Below are 22,379 nucleotides of genomic sequence, written 5' to 3' on the forward strand. Positions count from 1 at the left end.
TATCACTCATTCACCCGTCTTACTCATCTATTACTCTTAGGTGATCATTCTTTAGGTATTAAGTTTATGGGGTTTTTTTAAATCTATTCAGTTGTCTTTGGAGATTTCAGTTTGGTTTTACTGTTTGGTCTGTCTATTCCAACAGTCTTCTTTGCTGTTCACTGCATCACCTACCTGTCTCAATACCCTCCACTGATGCAGTCACCACACTTCTTTGCATCTATCTAGACTTCTCGCATTCTCTTCTTCTGTGTTCAAGCTACAGTTGATCATGCTTTAGATTTGGTGATAAAAAATGCTATCTCTATCAAGTCTTCTTTGGAACTCCAAAGGCTTGACAGCCAGTGTTGCTTCGTTCAGCCAGTGCTTTATCCTGGCTTCATTGCGAGGGGGCGGGGGAGGAGAAGAATTGCAAGAGACTGTGGTCCTGTTTGACATGGACATCTCTCGTATTCTCATTTTAATAGAGCTAGCTCTCTCATACATTGCTAGGCTATACTCACATGAATGAGTGAATAAATGAATACATGAATTAAAGGGACAGACCCTAGTTTTTAAACATTAAGGCATAATTTTCACTATTAGAGCCATTTATGATCACTGAAATTAAACTTTACTTATATTTTGTTGTTTAGATTATCCATTTCCATAGAACCAAAGTTTTGCTGGTCATCCTGGTGTTTTTAATATCACAAAATGTCTTTTTATATTTTTAAAAACGCACATGGATCTGAGAAGTAACAGTTATGGAGTCAAGTTTTAGTCTATTTTTAACGGTATTTTACCATTTCAAAGTCACAGACTCCTGTTTCACTCTCTTGTAACATTATGCAAATGTGTTACAGGTTTATAACTTAACCAAACTTGGTGTCCATTTTTATGGGTCTGCACCTTTAATGATTTAGTAACATCCCTGCACGAACACAAATATTGATTGTTTAAATACACACATGGGGCAGATCCAAATGTTTTTAAAGGTGAGAGTGCAGCTATTACAAAAAAGGACAGTTGCCATGTTGTCAATTTTCAGTAAATTGATCATAAATTTATTGTACTCTGGAGAAAATAGGGCACATGCAACAAATCATGATATGGTTCACACACCCAAAACACCCAATCTACATTAGATCCACCATTGTACATGTATATTTACCAAATTCTGTCATTTAAAAAAACAAAAAACACCACCATTCATTAGACTAACGTATCTCTAACTACAGGTGACTGTCCTGTCACTAACAAACAATGGAAATGTCCAGCAAGCACAAGACTATTTCTACACTGTGTATAATAACAGGTGGAGAACAAAATACTCAAATACTCTAGAGGTTTGTAAAGGTATAATAAAACAATGCACAAGTCCATTAAAACATACTGTCTAGGCATAAAACAATTCAAGATACAGTCTAGGCATTAAACAATAAATACATCATTCAGAATACTGTCTAGGCATTAAACAATAAATACATCATTCAGAGTAGTCTAGGCCTAGGCATACGGTACTCACATCCAACAAGACATGGAGTTTGGGGTCCTGTAACATGTTTTCTAAGAACTCCCGTTCCTGTACAGAGGAAGGGAGACAACTCAATTTTAAACAGCATTTGCCAAGGGAGACAACTCAATTTGAACAGCATATGGCCATAAGTCTGGTACATGTATCTCACAAGGTTTAAAGATATTAAAGATTTACTCAAACAACATGGTTGTTTAAATATGATCGACAAAAATAGTTTAGAAAAATAAAATGATTTCCACACTTCAACCTAAGAAATAAACCTGCATGTAAAAATGGCATTTTAAAGAATGAAAGAAAAACTAAATTTTCAAATTCAAACTGGAATGAAAAATAAAAATTAACCTTTTACCTGGAAGTCACACTGTGTTTGTTCATCTCATTGAATGTTAAAAAATAATAATAAACTGAATGTTTCTTGTTTTTGGGGGGGTTCTTTTAATTTAAATTTTTTTTATTTAATAAAAAACCCATTTTGTTTTAACTTTATATTACCCCAGAGACTGATCATGAATTTTACATCACAATTTTTTAATACAATTAGTATTGGGATTTTTAATAATATATATATATATATATATATATATATATATATATATATATTTTTTTTTTTTTTTTTTTTTTTTTTTTTTTTTATTAATTTTTTTTTTTTTTTTTTTTTTTTTTTTTTTTTACATGCATTGAAGTGAACCTCCACGCACCAAATGAAAAATAAAAGCCAAAAGCTGACATGTTGACAATAGTGACGGTACTCACGTTTAGAAGGTTGTGGAGTTTGGTATCTTGGAAGACGCTTTCTAGGAACTCGTTCTCTTGCTCCGTGCAGTCAGCCAAACACTGGATGTCTTCTAGTGAGTCTAGCACCTGGGAAACAGCTCCTTGGATAAAACAGTTACCTCCCTTAGTTGGGTTTCTAGTTTAGTATGATCAAGGGCAGACAGTCATAACTGATTATGATTATTCTTAGCAAAATTGAGAGTACTTTTGCATTTAATCGTATCGTAATATTTTTAACATGCTCATATACCACTAAGGTTTCGAGCATGTCCACCTCGGGTTCGACCTCTGGAAGCCAGGGGCCCAATCCGGGGCAGAATTTGCATTTAAGAAAAAGAAAAATCTTCTTTTTTAATTTTAATTTTTTAATTTTAATTGTTTTTTTTTTTTTGTTTTTTTTGTTTTGTTTTTTTTGAGCAGGGACATGCTTGTAAAATGTGTGATGCAAAGCTATATAATTTTAAAAACATAAAATTGCACTTTTTTCAAATTTTTCTCAATTTTTTAAATGTTAAAACATGTTGTTTTAACAAACAAGATTTTGAACAGTTCTGTTTATCAACCCACAAATTATTTTCTTAGTTGTTTAATAACATTAATGAGAAAGGAAAGAAAAATAATTAAATTGCATCTAATTTGTATTGTGTTGATTAATAATTGCTTTCTCTTTGATTTTAGGTTTATAAATTATTTGTTTGATAAAAAAAAGAAGAGAGTTTAAATTCAAAAATTAAATGTGTTGTTTCAAATGCAATTGTAATGTGTACATTAATTAAATCTAGCTTGACAATTTTTCATATGAAAAACAGTCAACAAATTCAATTCTTTATTTATAAAATTTAACTGACACATCTATTTATCATACTGTCCATCCATCCATCCATCCATCCATCCATCCATCCATATATATATATATATACCAATCCATTCCTGTATCCATCCATTCATCCAAATACCAATCCATCCATCCATCCATGCTTCCATCTATCCATCCATGCATGCATCCATGTATCCACTCATGCATCCATCCATCCATACATCTATCGAACCAGTTAATCACATATTCATCCCTCCTGTTCAGTCCATATTTATCCATTCAACCGTCCATTCAGTTATTCATACGTCCATCCGTCCATCCATTGGTGGGCCCATTGGGCTATTTCTTGTTCCAGCCAGTGCACCACAAATGGTATATCAAAGGTCGTGGTATGTGCTACCCTGTCTGTAGGATGGTGCATATAAAAGATCCCTTGCTGCTAATCGAAAAGAGTAGCCCATGAAGTGGCAATGGCGGGTTTCCTCTCTCAATACCTGTGTGGTCCTTAACCATATTTCTGATGCCATATAACCGTCAATAAAATGTGTTGAGTGTGTCGTTAAATAAAACATTTCCTTCCTTCCTTTTCAATCCATGCATGTCCATACATAATACATTGATTTCTATTTACCAGCAGAAGTGGCCTCTTCCTCCACTGTGTCTATTGATGGACTGGGGTCATTGTAGAAATCCGTCCACTTACTGCTGGACACTGCGGCCATAATAGCACCCTGAAACACAAACAACAACGCCGTACTGACCAGTACCATTTGATAATTATAGTACATACAAGTTACAAGTGCCTCTTAGCAATGCCAGATGTAATTACTGAACACTCTTCAAAGTAGTCAGACTAAGCTCACAGCTAAAGCTGATAGGAAATGACAGATGTGTGGCACAGATAGCCACACGAGACAAGCACCTGTCATGGCTGAAGACACATGGACTGGGATGTAAAGGTGTACAGCAAAAGAAGTTGAAAGATAGGAATTGCCAGATTGGGAAGAAATGAGATGAAATTCAAAAGAGAAAAGGAAAGGGGGTAGTGGGGGGGGGGGAGAGGATAAAAAATAATAATACGTAGAGACAGCATTCACCTTTGACTGTTTAAGTGTCACTACATAGACAACTCAAAGAAATATTATATCTCTCACAGTATTTTAAGACTCAAAATTGACAAGACAGGAAACAAATGCTGCTCAGACTTAACAATATGCTTTCTGGTAATCAGTTTAACAAGCAATTGTTTGCTGTCCATCTTATTTTTGAAAACAGTCCAGATAAATCCACAATTCATTATTATCATGGGGTTTTTTTTGCATTGCTATTAAAAAGAAGTTACACTACAAGTCCTATAATGATGGCACTGATGGAACTTGCCGTCTTTGAGATATAAACTGCTGTAAGTTGGGAGCATCACCGATGGCACTTTTGTGCTACTGATAAAGCTCCTCAACAATGGCAAAATGTTTACACCTGGTATACATTATCTACCAGTATATAATAACAAATGTCCACATACAGCAAAATAACCTTTCAGTCTTATTTATTTGCGTGTGCTGTAGTGACATCACAACCTGCGATGGTTTTACGATTTCGTAGCACTAAAATGGCTTCGAAAAATATGTGTCGAGGATTTTAAAATCATAAACTTCAAAGAATATTCCCAGATTTCCAGGACGCATAAGAACCCTGAACCCATCTCGACTCCATGGCTTACCTTTAATTTTCTTCTTGCATTAAATTTTTTAAGTGTTTCAACAGTTTCATGTAGGTGTTTTCTCGGGGTTGATTTCTTATCCTGAAATACAAAAAATCACATGTATTGGTGCTTTAAATAGTGCCAAACAATACTGAGACATAACATTTTAAAAGAAATACAGTCGAACCTGTGTAAACCGGACCTTGAACAAACTGGAATCCTGTCAAAACAGGTCAAGTTTCATGGTCCCGAATTTTTCAAAACTTTAAAATGCGACCCTCCGATAGCCAATGTAGTGGTGTCAATAAACAAACAAAACACAATTCATGAAAGCCATTTGACTTTTTCAATGATGAAAAAAAGTTAGGCACGAGACCACTGTAAAACACACACACACACACACAGACACAGACACACAGACACACACACACACACACCACACACACACACATACACACACACACACACACATGTGCGCACACAGACACATATGCATACAGTTGTACTTACGTTGATCCAAGGATGAGTTAAGGCCTCTTCAATGGACAAGCGTTTTTCAGGATCTACTTCTAGTAATCTGGAGACTAACTCTTTAGCTGAAGGAGACAACGCTTCCCACTGCTTCGATCTCATCTGTCAACAAAACACATTGGAAGTGTAAAACATACCGTAACATATACTGTAATGTGTAAAACATACCGTAACACATACCGTAGTATGTAAAACATACCGTAACACATACTGTAATGTGTAAAACATATCGTAACACACACATCGGTGTATGTAAAACATACTGTAACACATACTATAGTGTGTAAAACATACTGTAACATATGCTGTAGTGTAAAACATACCGTAACACATGCTGTAGTATGTAAAACATATCATAACATACACATTGGTGTATGTAAAACATACCGTAACACATACTGTAGTGTGTAAAACATACTGTAACACATACCGTAGTATGTAAAACATACCGTAACACATACTGTAATGTGTAAAACATATCGTAACACACACATCGGTGTATGTAAAACATACTGTAACACATACTATAGTGTGTAAAACATACTGTAACACATACTATAGTGTGTAAAACATACTGTAACATATGCTGTAGTGTAAAACATACCGTAACACATGCTGTAGTATGTAAAACATATCATAACATACACATTGGTGTATGTAAAACATACCGTAACACATACTGTAGTGTGTAAAACATACTGTAACACATTTTGTAGTGTGTAAAACATATTGTAACATATACTGTAGTATGTAAAACATACTGTAACACATGCTGTAGTATGTAAAACACATCTGTCAATAAAACACAATGATGTGTGTAAAACATATTACTGGCATTTAGAAAATTTGTTTGTAATTTTCATTATTATTCATACTAGCACAACAACAATGCTATACGACCCTGAGGTATAACCTCCACTGCAGAATTATCTCCCCTTGCCGGATGTATAACCTACACCCGCGCATGGGTAGACCGTATATCCTCGTTATCAATTCAAAGTCCGGAATGACTGAATCAAAAAAGACCTCCCTCGGGGCGGGTGGGAGGTAACGGTTGTTGTGCTAGTACTAGGTAAGTATGAATAATAATGAAAATTAGAAAAAAAATTTCTAATAGTCTTATTCAACTTACCGTACTAGCACAACAACAACGCTATAACAGACGTGATATAACACCGTTAAAGCACGAGAATTTAACATTAAAGGGAGGAGGTAAGAAAACAAGGAGGACTTACCCATTCAACCAGTAGTGTTCGTCTAAGTAATGATACAGTGAAAAAGCAACCCACATCATACGAGGTATAAAATGTCAAAGTGACTTTTAAATTGAAGAACTACAACCCCAATTAAAAGTAAACCAAGTTAACAAGGTGAGGAAACCCGCACACCAAGTAATGGTAAAAGACATTCGACTGCCCCAGATAGTCAACCATTCACCCCCCCCCCCCCCCCTCCAAACAGGAGGTGGAGAACTATCTCCCAGAAAGACTGCCGCTAGCGACCGGACAAAATAAGGGTCGCCCCCTACTCGTGGCCCTGCACACCGAAATGAGTTGCTGCCCTGCAATGACTGACTGAATCCGCCGAGTTCCGTCCAGACCAACAGCCATATCACGGAAATAAAACCGGTCAAACGTGTGTCGACCTTTCCAAAATCCCGCACTCAGGACCTTGAAAATGTCCAAAGAATCATGGAAATTAAGGGAAGCAGAAATCGCCCGAATCCCATGAGGTCGAATTGAGAAATTCCACAGAACATGATCACCCGCCTTCTCATATGCCAGTTTGATGGTTGCAGCAATCCATCTTGACAAAGCATTCTTCGTAATATCTCCTGGTTGGCGTGTGAAAAAGATAAACAGTCTCTTAGTGTTTTGCCGGAGATTTCTAGTACACTCCAAATAGAATTTCAAAGCCCGCACCGGACAAAGAAGTCTATCAGAATTATCCGCAGAAAGCGTACGAGATAAACACTGAATGATGGCCGGAGGAAACTCTTCCCCTGGCACCTGGTTCTTAGCCACGAAAACAGGATCAGTACGTAATGTAACTGACCCATCCGTATTGTAATCCACCAAATCATGCAAAAAAGCATGAATCTCACTAATACGACGGCAAGTCGCTTGTGAGACCAGAAACAAAGTTTTCCATGTCAAATGATGAAGACTGGTGAATTTCAAAGGCTCGTAGGGCTTGCCTTTGAGTGCATGCAGAACCAGAAAAACATTCCATTTAGGCAAAATGGAAGGCTTCTCAACCGTGTTTTGCAACGATTTAAGCAAGTCATGCAACACGAGATTCGTTGAGAAATCTTGACGTCCACACTGCCTCAGAGTAGTGAAAATGGACGACCGGTGACTTCTCACTGTTTGAACCTTCAGCTGTCTTTCTTGGACAAGAGCCAGAAAGTACTCAGCTAAGTCATTAACAGTAGGCGACAAGGGATCTACGTCCCTCTCAGTTACCCAACGAACCCAAGCGCACCAGTGACACTGGTAGACCCTCTCCGTAGACTGGTGCTTCGAAGAGGAGATGAGCTCAGCAACCCGTTTAGAAAAGCCTCGGTTTCGGAGGGAAACCCCGACAACCGCCATGCGTGAAGTCGGAAAATCTCCGGCTTCAGATGCCACTCTGTCCGACGCAGTCTCTGACTGAGCAGATCGGGTATCAACGGCAACTGCACCGGCTCCTGCACTAAAAGTGACAGGAGCGGAGGAAACCAGGCTTGAGCTGCCCAACTCGGGGCTATGAGCATGACACGACAAGGTTGCTGTCTGATCTTTGCTAGAACCTTGCCAAGCAGAACCAGAGGGGGTAAGGCGTAAAAATCCAGTCCCGTCTCCAGTCCATGCTCAACGCATTGTACTCCAGTGCCAGTGGTTCTGGTAACGGCGATACAAACACTGGCAACTGATTGTTCAGGCGAGTGGCAAACATATAGAGTTGAGGACTCCCCCACAACTGAAGAACTCGATAAGCCACCGTCCGGTGCAACATCCACTCCGTCTGAACCGGGGAACAATGACTCAAAGTGTCCGCCAAGACGTTCACAGACGAAGGAATGTGTTTGGCTGATAACAATCGTCGCACCATTCCAGAATCTCCAAAGCCGCAAGACTCAATGACAGGGATTTGGTGCCTCCCCACCGATTGAGGTACGCAACAACCGACGTGTTGTCCGACCTCAACAAAATTCGACGATGTCGAATAACAGTCCTGAAATGGAGACAAGCGCGACGCACTGCTTCCATCTCCAACAGGTTGATGTGACGACTCCTCTCTGAAGGAGTCCACACCCCTGACAGATGTTGATCCAAAAGCTGTGCACCGAACCCCTCGAGGGAAGCATCGGTAAACAGGACCAACTCTGGAGAAAGTGGGTGTAAAGGAACAGCCTGGGACATACACTTGTCCACTAGACACTCTTGGATCAGAAGAATGAACCAAGGCCCCAATGGTATCACCAAATCCCAGCTGAGACCATCCCACAATTGGGACAAATGCCATTGAAGTGGTCTCTTGAACCGTCTGAACCGCACATTCAGCGCTGCCAGTGATTCGAGATGGCCTATCAACACATGGAGCGTGCGCACCGACGCACTTTGCTCCACCAGAAGACGTTGCGCCAATGTCCTGAAATTGTGAAGTCTCGAATCCGTCGGAAGAACGGACGCCTCCACAAGGTTGAAAACCACCCCGAGATAAGTGAAAACCTGCATTGGCACTAATTCCGACTTGACCCAATTGGGAATAAACCCCAATTGGAGAATCATGTCGATCACGAACTCCACGCCCACAAGACATGCCGTCTGTGACACCACCGGAATTAACCAATCGTCCAGGTAATTGTGCATCCGTATACCCAACAGATGTACACGCCCCACCACTGCCTTTACTACCCGAGTAAAGACTTGAGGGCTTGTGGCCAATCCGAACGGCAGAACTTGAAACTCGTAAGCTCTGCCGTCGTAGAGGAACCGCAAGTACTTCCAAAAATCCCGATGGATTGGAACATGCAGGTAAGCGTCCTTCAAATCGATGGACGCCGCCCATTCCCCTACCTGAAGCAAAGCTTGAACAGACTGAACCGTCTCCATCTTCATAGATGGAATAATGACGTAAGAATTCAGCGGCTTCAGTTTAGAATTGGTCACCACTCGCTATTCTTCTTCTGGGCAAAGAACAGATGGGAAAAAAATCCCGGAGTGCCCAAATCCACCTCCTGGATGGCTTTTTTGTCGAGAAACTCGACAACCATCTTCTCCACCAGTACTCGTTTGTCGACAGGCAGTACTGCACGTAACCGGGGGGGAGGACATCAGTGGAGGGGGTGACGAAAACGGAATTCTGTATCCATTGCGGACAATCGACAAAACCCATGGGTCCAGATCTGGCAGTTCGCACCAACTTTGAACAAAATGGTGCAATCTGCTCCCCACAGGAAGATCTGCTAACGGAACCTCCATAAGCAGATGTCGATTGTCCATGCACCCTCATCCCGGCTGCTTCCCACCCCTGGGCGCCTTGCCCTGAGCGGAACCACGAAAACGCGCCGGCTTCCCCCGAAAACGTCCCTGTTTCGATGAACCACGGGCATTACCAGACTGCACGCCCGAATCAGACACCACAGGGATCTGATAACTGTCAAGAAAAGTCGATTTCTTAACAGGTGGAGGCTTAAACGTAGACGCCGCCTTGCGCTTACGAGCAGTTCGGGACAGAGCAGCAGGGACGAATTTCGCCGCTTCTTGGTCCATGACCAAGTTAAAATTGGTCCCAAAAAGTAAGGTTTCCCTTACTGAGCGACTACGAAAGTAGGTTTTAACCACACCCGTTGCTCTCAGTTCCACCAGGTAGTGATCCCGACGCAGAAGTAGACTGTAGGCAAAAACACGCCCAGCAAGCTGAGCGACGTGATGAGAGGCTTTAGAAGTCGCCAACAAACAACTCTTAGCCATCGGCGGAAGACCCGTGACTGCTTTATCTAATCCAAATAGGAACATACCTAAATGGTTATTGACTTGAAAAAGAAGTTTAGATAACCTCTCCAAAGTCTCTAAATCCGTGAGTGGCACACTGACATTAGGAGATGGGTGGCAGTCTGCCTTCACCCTAGCGGAAACGACTGCTGGATGTGAAAGGAAGGAAGCTCCCAATGTCTTATACGAAGACGTGGACAAAACGCTGCCGGAAACTCTTCCACCACTGCCCCCAAAATACGATCGCTACCCGCAATCAAAGCATCAATCTCCGCAAGAGATTCATGCGCCTCGTGCGCTAACGGCAAGCCGAAATCCTGCCGCGGAGCGTCCGTCGCTAAAGGCCGGTTTCCAAACGAAACACCCTTGTAAGACTGAACAGCCTCCTCTGACGGAATTGCATCCGCGCACACCAGTCGGACCTGTTCCCGTACAAAACCAAGAACCGCCTGGTAATCATAATCGCCGTCTGGCGTACCATCGGCCAAATTGGGAATCTCGTCAAGCACTGAACCTGGTGCCGACCATTCCCCTTGTCCGCGAGCTCTTTGAACTGGACACCGACTTGCCGACCGCCGGCAAATCGGTATGGAGCACGACCCCAGAGGTTGCCACTGTGCTCCGCCCGTCCCGTTCACGTCTAATCATCCTCTTTCGCTCGGCGTCTTTTGACAGCTTCTTAGCCTTCCCCCACGTGGAGGGGGACCAATTTACACAGATATGACACTGGCGTTCAAAACAACAAGAATGACATGCCTGACATAACAAATGCTGATTAAACTGGGGCAGTCGTTTAAGACAACCCCCTCGGCACACACAACCAACCGGTTGGAGCCCGAGGAAGCCGTGTCAGACATTAACCCCCTGTGTAAATTACCCAAAAGACCTCGTATGACAGAGTAAAACAAAATTACAAATTAATAAACAATTTAACAATTTGACAAAAATTTTACTACAGAACTCGAACACGACTGCAATGGAGGACTGCAGAATAAAAAACGAGGATATACGGTCTACCCATGCGCGGGTGTAGGTTATACATCTGGCAAGGGGAGATAATTCTGCAGTGGAGGTTATAACTCTGGGTCGTATAGCATTGTTGCTGTGCTAGTACGGTAAGTTGAATAAGACTATGTAATATAGGTATATCCTAGAACTCTCAATTATTGTAGACCAGGAAAATTGTGGTTTCACTTAGAACAAATTGCGACAAAATTGATTTTACCAGTTTCCATCCAACTACTTTTACTATCCATATAGACAATCAGTGAAGCAGATTGAAAACCATCTAGTTGCCACCTATTCATTGTTGACTCTATAGTTGGTTTGTGTACTGTATGTATACAATCACTGAACCACGCTGAAAACCACCCAACTGTCACCTATTCCTAGTTGATTTCATAATTGGTTTGTGTACTGTATGTATACAATCAGTGAACCAGATTGAAAACCATCTAGCTAACCACCTATGCCTAGTTGACAGTATAGATGGTCTGTGTACTGTGTGTATACAGTCAGTGAGAGAGATTGAAAACCATCTAGTTGCCACCTATGTCTAGTTAACTTCATAGCTGGTTTGTGTACCGTACTAGAACACTAACTCACATGAAAGCTGCCCCGGAGTATGAGATCAAAGAGTCTGTCTTTCGTGCCACAGAACGGTGGATACCCGCTGAGAAGAATAAACAGTATAACGCCAGCACCCCACATATCCACAGGTTTCCCATATGGCTCGCGTTTTATCACTTCTGGAGCCATGTACTGCGGTGTCCCAACCCGACCTGTGAAAAAGAAAGAGAAAGGATGGTAATGTTTGTTTTAACTTAATTTATACCCTGTATCAGCCTTCAGTAAAAGTATTTTTTACTAATTATTTTAGTTCGGCACTTGATATATATATTTATTATCCATATGGTTCAACATAACTAAGTTAATAATAATCATATAAAGCACATGTGTAATGACGTAATATTAGGAAGCAACGTCATGTTATGACGTTGCTTCTCCATTCCTAGCTCAGACTGTGCATTTGAAACATGACGTCATTTCGTCGTCACCTTCTAGTTTGGCTGAAACATTTTGACTTGAGTCTTCTTATTCATAAAGAAAACAACAACAATAATATGGATAATAAAGAAATTATGACACTCACATGTGAGCCATACTGATTTTACGAAACTCGTGTCAGGATTCGTGTATTACCCTCGCTCTTGCTCGGGCAAAACAAAAATCCTGACACTCATTTTATAAAATGAGCTCGTATAATAATATCTATATATAAAAAATGTTTTGGAAATAACAAATATGTTCTATTTTTAGGTGTAATTTGTAAAAACATTATCAAAATATAAATAAAACAGTTATAGTGAAGACTGTTGTCTGCCCCACAGTTTGAAGTTGTACTTTCTAGATTGTTTTCTCAAACTAAATTCTATATTTAATAATTCTTTTGTCAATCTACTAGATGGAGATTTATTTCGTACGTACATGTATGTAGGATTTTTTTAAAATTTAAAAAGTATAATTACAAATTCCATTGAGCAGACAACATTCTTGACTTTTGCTTATATATTGATCAATCTTTTTACAAATTGTTCACAAAAAACCAGAACATTTTAGTTATTTGCAAAACACTATTCTTTTTATTGTAACATCAAGTGTGTAAACAAGACATTTATGGCTCAGATGATTTTGAATGTTGCTAAAATTGATTTAGTGTTATATCAAGCTAAACTGAAATAATTCACACACACAAAATAAAAAACAACAACCAAACAACATACAAACAAACAAAAACAAAAAACCACATGTTTAGTTGAGGCTCGTAATATAATAAGTTGAAATGAATTAATGAAATTAATACTCTAGTGATACAGGATACTAGTGTGAGCAGAACGGGTTGAGAACCCTCTAGCTGCATGGTCATCTTTATTGTTGGTTTGTGTACCATATGGTAACCACAACATCCATTCTGACCACCTAGTGAATAAAACAAGAAACCCACAGCGATCATATTCTTTTGATAGGCATCAAAGAAGTTGTTTTCTTTGTTTTTTGAGGGGTGTTTTCAATGTATTTTCTCACAGATGGAACAGCATGTACTACAGCCTTTGATATTTCTTTCTTTAACTTATTTTTGTGCTTATATTCAAGCACGCTGTCCTGGGCACACACCTAAGCTATCTGGGCTGTCTGTCCAGGACAGTCGGTTAGCTGTTAGTTGTTAGTGGTTAGTGAGAGAAAAGATGGTGTAGATGTTACACCTACCCACTGAGTCGTTAAAACTTGCTCTGGTTGGGAGCTGGTACTGGGTTGCGAACCTTGTACCTACCAGCCTTATGTCCGATGGGTTAACCACGGCACCACCGAGGCCGGTACCTTTGATGTAAAATCTACCTATCACGAAAAGGGAAATAACTCCCAGGTTCCACTGAGGGTAACTCAGTCCTACCACTCACTGCATCTCTTGCAGAAGCCCTACAACTTAGCTGTTCGCCAATTTGTTATTTTTTTTTACTGTAGAATAAGAAAACAAACAAGAAGACTTAATACACACACAAAAAAAACCTTCAAAAACACACACAAGCCCCCCAGCACTTTTACAGTAAATGTCAGCAAGCATAGATAATGATTCTTTTGTAACCATTTTTTGTAATGATTTCTGACCTTTTACTTGCTGCACTTTTTTATTTGCTACAGTACACCAGTACTACTCAAAAAGCTGTTTCTGATATAGACGTCTAAATTAACTATATACCATTTTTTTTTTTTTTTTTATTGCCAATCTGCAATTTTGAAGAAAAAAAACATGCTTTAATTACTAACTTGGAAAATTTTACAAATTTTTTAAACATACTTTTTCAGGATTTCATACAAAGGCAGTAAATAAATTTATGCTTCTTTCAAAAATGACCATAAAGCTAAAAATTACCTTACTTCAAATAAAACTAATTACTGAATTACATAAAATGTTGTTCCAATGCAATTTACAGATGTCAGAAAATGAATTACATGTGCGTTAAAAAGTAAATGAAATGAGCACTTTCTCTTGCATTTATCTATAACATAAACCAATACAAAAAGATAGGTGTTCACAGTGATAGAAATAAGCAGAATTTGTTACTACCGTATTTTCCCGTGTATTATGCGCACTTATTTTCCAGAAAATACAGGTTGAAAATGGGGGTGCGCACTATACATAGCAATAGAAAAAATATCTTTTAAAAATGTCCAGTGATCACCCATGAAAGATCGCCGATCGGTAGTTTACGGTACTTTACAGGTTATTGACAGTGTTCATTACAACGAAACGCCAAAACCCTCTTAAAAATCGCTTTTCACTTGTGATGGTTGTAATAAATGCAAAATAAATCTACAAAAGTATCCATACCTCGCCAAAAAGTGCACAAAAATGACAAAACTGGACCGTAAATATTTTTAATTTCCATGAGATTTAATTCGGCCATTTCCGGCAAACAGGAAATATACCACACTATTATAAATTTAGAAATCTCGTGCATTCACGTTAGCCACGAGAACGAAATGTAATATGTTATATGTTTGTTTTCATATATTTATTAGTCATTTACAGTGTATGGGGTATATAACTTTGTTTTGATTTATGCACGTGTGAGTCTGTGACATGTAAGTACGCAAGTACTAGCCTTTGTTTAATGTGACATGTAGGTCTATGTACTCAAATACCTAACTTAAGTTTTGTTTCTTGGTTTCTTGAATATACCGCTTCTTTCGCTTTTCGTTAATTTTGGTGACGGGGAAAGCGGTACATCTTGCATTCACTGTCGATTTTGTGGTTTAAAAAAACGGTGCGCATTATATTGTGGTTCATGTTTTTTTTTCTTGGAATAAATGTTCAAAGTGGGGGGTGCGCATTATACACCGGTGCGCATAATACATGGGAAAATACGGTAGTCCACCAGACAAATACATCTAGAAATCTACTTTTCCACCAATATTTTCACTTGTCCAAATAGATGGTTTATTTTATTCAAGTATCAGGATGATGTTTGTGATTGCTCGAAATGAAACTGCACTGAACATTTTTACTTGTGCACTGGACAACCACTGAGGCATATTTTTCTTGTCCGAATAGATTTTCACGTGTCAGGACAAACGGACAAGTGCTTATTTCGAACACTGGTTCATAAATCAAATTTGAAAGATAAATGCAATTCAAATATGGTTTCCACACACAAACAAGCCTTAGGATACTGAATTAACTATATATTTGTCACATAAATTAAAAGTGAAATAAATTTTAGTAATAGAAGCAGGAGCAGAAGGTTAATTTATAAACATGCTTAATACAGGAAATAAAATATATATGGAACTAAAACTAATAAAGAATCCACAAATGTTTTAATACTCTCCTGGGATTGCAAAACACACTTAAACATTAAATTCTGACTTAGATTTTGTTAAAGTTTGTTTTGTTTAACAACACCACTAGAGCACACTGATTAAATCATCATTGGCTATTGGATGTCAAACATTTGGTAATTCTGAAACGTAGTCATCAGAGAAAACCAACTACATTTTTCTATTAGTAGCTAGGGAAGGAAGGAAATGTTTTATTTAACGACTTACTCAACACATTTTATTTACGGTTATATGGCGTCAGACATATGGTTAATGATCACACAGATAATGAGAGACAAAACCTGCTGTCGCCACTTCATGGGCTACTCTTTTCGATTAACAGCAAGGGATCTTTTATATGCACCATCACACAGACAGGGTAGTACATACCACGGCCTTTGATATGCCAGTCGTGGTGCAATGGTTTGGATGAGAAATGGCCCAATGAGCCCACCGATGAAGATTGATCCCAGACCGACAGCGCATCGAGCAAATAGTAGCTAGCGATCTTTTCATGACCTGTTTTACATAATGATGTTCCAGTTGACATCATGACGTCATTTTGGGGGATTTATCGAACAACAACATTAAGTTTTTCTGTGGCATCGTCCAATCAGAATAGAGTAACTCATATAACCGTGGAAAGTGTGTAATTATATTGAATATATAATCATGAAAATAATTTAAAATGAAGGAAGTAATAACTTCATATTGTCTCCATATAACAAAAAGGGGCGGGACATAGCCCAGAGGTAAAGTGTTCGCTTGTTCTGTGATCGATCCCCATCGGTGAGCCCATGGGGCTATTTCTCGCTCTAACCAGTGCACCACGACTGGTAATATCAAATATCGTGGTATGTGTTATCCTGTTTGTGGGATGATGCATATAAAATATCCCTTGCTGCTAATCGAAAAGAATAGCCCATGAAGTGGTGACAGCGGGTTTCCTAAATCTTAATATCTGTGTGGTTCTTAATCTTATGTCCGACACCATATAACCATAAATAAAATGTGTTGAGTGCATCGTTAAATAAAACATTTCCCTCCTTCCTTCCTTTCATATACCAAAAAAAGACGATACTTTTCCAGTCGGACAATATTAAGCTGCTATACTACATAGTGGAGCGATACTAGTAGTTTAGTATATGCCTTGATGAAAGTAATAAATATTCAACACGCAGAAAGTGCTATGTTAATTTTGTTAGTAGTTACATGAGATTGTGTAAGGGAGTTAACTCCTTCAGCACTACAGAATGTGTCTTACCCTCAAACATTTCTCTCAGATCAAAGAGAGGTTCTATTCCAAAATCAATATACGTATCTGTAATACATCAAGAACAGGACAATAACGCATGCAAAACATTCCACACAATCAACAAGAATTCTCTTTAGTACATAAAGATGACAATAACCCATGCAAAACCATTCACTGAATTATTAAAGGCATATTGTCACAGACCACTGACCTATTTAATGGTCTGACAAAGTATTACCTGAACAAAAATAATTTGATTTGTCCCTAAATGTACTTTATTCAACCATCTTCATAACCATCATACTCCATTTATTAATGACATTTTGTAAAAAAATAATTGAATTATGGCAATGGTCCATTATCCAAAAACTAAAATTGCCGAGAGGGATGACATGGATTTCACTCCATCATGGTTCAGTTAAGGTGAGGCGATAGCTAGATTTGGTTTCCAACAGTTAATATAATTTATATTTATTGTCAATTTTTAGAGAAATAAGGTCCTTAAATCCGTGACAGTATGCCTTTAATAACAATTATTTTTAATTCACCAAGAGGACAATAATAATAATGCATGCAAACATTCCACAGAATTAAAAAACATGTATGTTTAATCTGTAATCTGTAATACACCAAGATGACACAAACAGTTTCTGCCAGAATGAAATTTTTGGGTATGGCACTATGGAATTGAATGCAACCACAGTCAACAGGGGGTATGGGGGGCCTCCAAAGAAAGAAAATGGGTTAAGTTTAGGTTTAGGGTTAAGAAAATCATACAGTAATGATACGAGTAATTAATTTTGTCAAAAAGTTAACTTAAAAAACATTTGCAGAAATATTTGGGTATTTTACCTTCTGGCAAAAACCCTGGTCTCATTGTTACTGTCTTAGTCTAACACATGCAAAACATCCCAAAGAATCAAAACATATAACTGTATAACTTGGGGGTTCCTACTCACTGTAACATCCAGGCACGCATGAGCCCACACATGTGTGTGCTTTTATTATGTTTTTATGATTGGTCCTATGCATGTACATAAAATAAGTAATGTATGCACACAATATCTCTGTTTTGAATGATTCCGATATCGGACGGTATACCGGCCAGCTCTATACAACAGCAGCAATCAGAGCAGTCTGTGTAAAGACCGAATGTAAAAATGTTTATTATCCATATTATGGTTCAAAATAACCGAGTTAATAATAATCATACAAAGCACATGTGCAATAACAAGTGTAGTGACATAATTTTGGGAAACGACGTCATAACATGACGTTACTTCTCCAGTCCTAGCTCAGACTGTGCATTTAAAATATGACGTCATTTCATCGTCTCCTTCTAGTTGGGGGTGGGACGTAGCCCAGTGGTAAAGTGCTCGCTTGATGTGTGGTCGGTTTGGGATCGATCCCTGTCAGTGGGCCCATTGGGCTATTTTTCGTTTCAGCCAGTGCACCACGACTGGTATATCAAAGGCTGTGGTTTGGCCTATCCTGTCTATGGGATGGTGCATATAAAAGATCCCTTGCTGCTAATCGAAAAGAGTAGCCCATGAAGTGGCGACAACAGGTTTCCTCCCTCAATATCTGTGTGGTCCTTAACCATATGTCCGACGCCATATAACCGTAAATGTGTTGAGTGCATTGTTAATAAACCATATCCTTTATTTCCTTCTAGTTGTGGCTGGAACATTTTGAGTTGGGTCTTGTTATTCATAAAAAAAAAAACAATAATAATATGGATAATAAAGAAATTATTATACTCGCGTGTGTGTTGTACCAATTTTACGAAACTCGCTCAGGCAATACAAAAATCCTGACACTCGTTTCATAAAATCAGTACAACACACAAGCTCGTATAATAATCTCTATGATATACAAGGCTCAAAAAGGATTTTGTGGAGTGGAAAGCAATCTTTGCTTCTCCAACCTTAATTTAGAAGATGTTTGTTTGTTTTGTTTAACGACACCACTGGAGCATATTGATTAATTCATCATCAGCTATTGGATGTCAAACATTTGGTAATTCTGACTCATAGTCATCAGAATAAACCAGCTACATTTTACCTAATGCAGCAAGGGATCTTTTATAGGCACTTCCCCACAGACAGGAAAGCACATACCACAGCTTTTCTTCAGTTGTGGTGCACTAGTTGGAATGAGAAAAAAACCCCAATCAGCTGAATGGATCCACCGAGGCGGTTCGATTCTGCAATGCAGGCACCTCAAGCGAGCACTCAACCGACTGAGCTAAATCCTGCCCCCTTCTGGATTTTTTAACATTCTGTGTAAACAAGAATTTTGTAGAATAAAACCTTGAGTCTAGCAAATGTTGGTTTGGTGTAAAATAACATGAAATACATTTTTAAAAAATAAATTATTGATTGAAAAATTCATGATCAATAAAGGTTTATTTTGGGGAGATTTTGAGAATAATTTAAAAAATAAAAAAATAAATTAATTTTTAGGTGCAGCTGTGATCCAGATTTTATTAATCTGTGACTTGTAGTTTGTCAAAAAACCCAGATTAATCATTTTCTTGAAGACCAACAAGTGTCTTTAAATAAAGGAAGGAAGGAAGGAAAAAAAGAAATGTTTTATTTAACGACGCACTCAACACATTTTATTTACGGTTATATGGCATCAGACATATGGTTAAGGACCACACAGATTTTGAGAGGAAACCCGCTGTCGCCACTACATGGGCTACTCTTTCCGATTAGAAGCAAGGGATCTTTTATTTGCACTTCCCACAGGCAGGATAGCACAAACCATGGCCTTGTTGAACCAGTTATGGATCACTGGTCGGTGCAAGTGGTTTACACCCATTGAGCCTTGCGGAGCACTCACTCAGGGTTTGGAGTTGGTATCTGGATTAAAAAATCCCATGCCTCGACTGGGATCCAAACCCAGTACCTACCAGCCTGTAGACCAATGGCCTAACCACGACACCACCGTGTGAAAAATGAAGACTAAATTTAAAGTTTGTTTTGAAGGAAAAGACATCACTAGAGCACATTGAGTAATAGGTAGGTAGGTTTTACATACAGTCTTTGAGAGGAAACCAGCTACATTTTCCATTAGTAGCAAGGGATCTTTTATATGCACCATCCCACAGACAGAATAGCTAATACCATGGCCTTTGATATACCAGTCATGGCTGAAATGAGAAATAGCCCAAAAGGGCCACTGACAGGACTGATCCTAAACCGACCGCACATCAAGCGAGTAGTTGGGGGGAACAACTAATAAACCCTAGTCTACAACAAATTGGTCCTCAGAAGAGTGCTTTAAAATAGAGCCAGACATGAACATTCAATCCCAGAACTTGATGAAAAACCTCATTTTAAACTAGAAGGAAGGAAGGAAGGAAGGTAGGAAGGAAGGAAGGAAGGAAGGAAGGAAGGAAGGAAGGAAGGAAGGAAGGAAGGTAGGAAGGAAGGTAGGAAGGTAGGAAGGAAGGTAGGAAGGAAGGAAGGAAGGAAGGAAGGAAGGTAGGAAGGAAGGAAGAAAGAAAGGAAGGAAGAAAGAAAGGAAGGAAGGAAGGAAGAAAGGAAGGAAGGTAGGAAGGTAGAAGGAAGGAAGGAAGGAAGGAAGGAAGGAAGGAAGGAAGGAAGGAAGGAAGGAAGGAAGGAAGGAAGGAAGGAATGTTTCACGACACCCCAGCACATTTTAAACTACGACTATTCAGGGCTAGCTCTGGATAAGTAAAACATTTCACAAAATTATCCAAAAAAAAGAGAGCAAAACCCAGAGTTATTTTCCAACAAAATATCGAATTATTACATGAAATTTTTCCATCAAATTAAAATAATTAGTGAATTTGGCGAGTGGCAGAGCTAGCAACGGTTATTTGGTTTCTTTCTTAACACATGGTTATTTTGACATTTAAAAATAAAGTTTGTTTTGTTTAATGACACCACTACATTACATTGATTTATTAATCATTGGCTATGTGAGAAAAAAAAATTAAAGTTTGTTTTGTGTAACAACACTGCTATATAGTGCATGTCGATCTATTAATCATCGGCTATTGGATGTCAAACATTTAATAATTTTGACATACAGTCTTAGACAGGAAACTATTATATTTTTCAATAGTAGCAAGGGATCTTTTATATGCACCATCCCACAGACAGGACTGCACATACCACAGCCACTGATATACCAGTTGTGGCACTCTGGCTGAAATGAGAAATAGCTGAATGGGCCCACTGACATGGATCGATCCAAGTCGACCGTGGATCAAGTGAGCACTTTAGCATTGGGCTACGCCCCACCCCTATTTTGACGTTTGATCGAAAGACACAAAGAGAAGAAACCTGCTGCTGCCATACAGGCTACTCTTATTGATAAAGCAACATATCACAGCCACTGATATACCAGTTGTGGTGCACTGGCTGGGATGAGAAATAGCTCAATGGGTCCACCAACGGGGATCGATCCTAGACCGACCACGCATCAGGCGAAAACCTTTACCACTGAACTATATGTCCCACCCAAATGTAGAGCTAAATGCAAAAGCTGGGGGGCTAAACGTAGCCCAGTGGTAAAGCACTTGCTTGATGCGTGGTCGGTTTCGGATCGATCCCTGTCAGTGGGCCCATTGGGCTATTTCTTGCTCCAGCCAGTGCACCACGACTGGTAAATCAAAGGCCATGGTATGTGCTATCCTGTCTATGGGATGATGCATATAAAAGATCCCTTGCTGCTAATCGAAAAGAGTAACTGATGAAGTGGCGACAACGGGTTTCCTCCCTCAATATCTGTGTGGTCCTTAACCATATGTCCAATGCCATATAACCGTAAATAAAATGTGTTGAGTGTATCATTAAATAAACCATTTTTCTTCCATTTTCCTTAATCACTGCTGGAAACCTAATTCCAATATCTCACTTTCCAATTTTGTGAGTCATGACAAAAAATTACATTACCGTTTCTGACACATGAAAAGAATTTTATGCATACATTTACACAGGCATAATGCTGTAATATTTGTTTGAAAAAAAATCAATGGCGTAACACCTGTAGTTAATTTTCTGCTTGATACGTGATCTCCAGGTGAAGGTGCTTGATCAATAGAGTTTTTCAGACATTAATATAATATGTCATCAGCTCCGGTTAATTACAACAATATATAATTATCATGTTGTCCTGGATACCAACTAAATAAACACATGCAGGGTTGAGGGGTTTTTGTATCGTTTCCAAGATTTAATCAAAATCAGATTCAATTTTATTGGAAAACGTGCCAAGTTTTGTCCTGTCTCCTAACATGTTACAAACATGCCTTAACAGATGACTGTAATCAAAAGTTAATTCAAGCTGATGACAAAAAAAAACCAAAAAAAAAAAAAAAAAACCCACACCACAAGTCAATAATCTTTAAAAAAAAGAAGAAAAAAAAAGATAAAAACAAAATCAAC

The 22,379-nt window shown here is 38.8% G+C and overlaps 1 protein-coding gene across 4 annotated transcripts in view; it reads right to left on the bottom strand.

Moving 5' to 3' along the window:
* LOC121371158 (peripheral plasma membrane protein CASK-like) overlaps positions 1–22,379 on the bottom strand; it is a 492,097-nt gene that overhangs the window by 239,430 nt on the left and 230,288 nt on the right. For 2 of the 4 annotated variants that reach the window (XM_041496839.1, XM_041496856.1), the window contains exons 7-12: positions 16,966–17,022; positions 11,928–12,103; positions 5,323–5,445; positions 4,831–4,911; positions 3,742–3,841; positions 2,273–2,394 (exon numbers count right to left, since the gene is read on the bottom strand). In XM_041496839.1, the coding sequence (XP_041352773.1) occupies positions 2,273–2,394; positions 3,742–3,841; positions 4,831–4,911; positions 5,323–5,445; positions 11,928–12,103; positions 16,966–17,022 (659 nt within the window). The remainder of the gene's footprint in view (positions 1–2,272; positions 2,395–3,741; positions 3,842–4,830; positions 4,912–5,322; positions 5,446–11,927; positions 12,104–16,965; positions 17,023–22,379) is intronic. The other 2 variants (XM_041496847.1, XM_041496867.1) reach the window with 2 other exon arrangements.

This window comes from Gigantopelta aegis, chromosome 1 (genome assembly GCF_016097555.1).
Source record: "Gigantopelta aegis isolate Gae_Host chromosome 1, Gae_host_genome, whole genome shotgun sequence".
Lineage (NCBI taxonomy): Eukaryota > Metazoa > Mollusca > Gastropoda > Neomphalida > Peltospiridae > Gigantopelta > Gigantopelta aegis.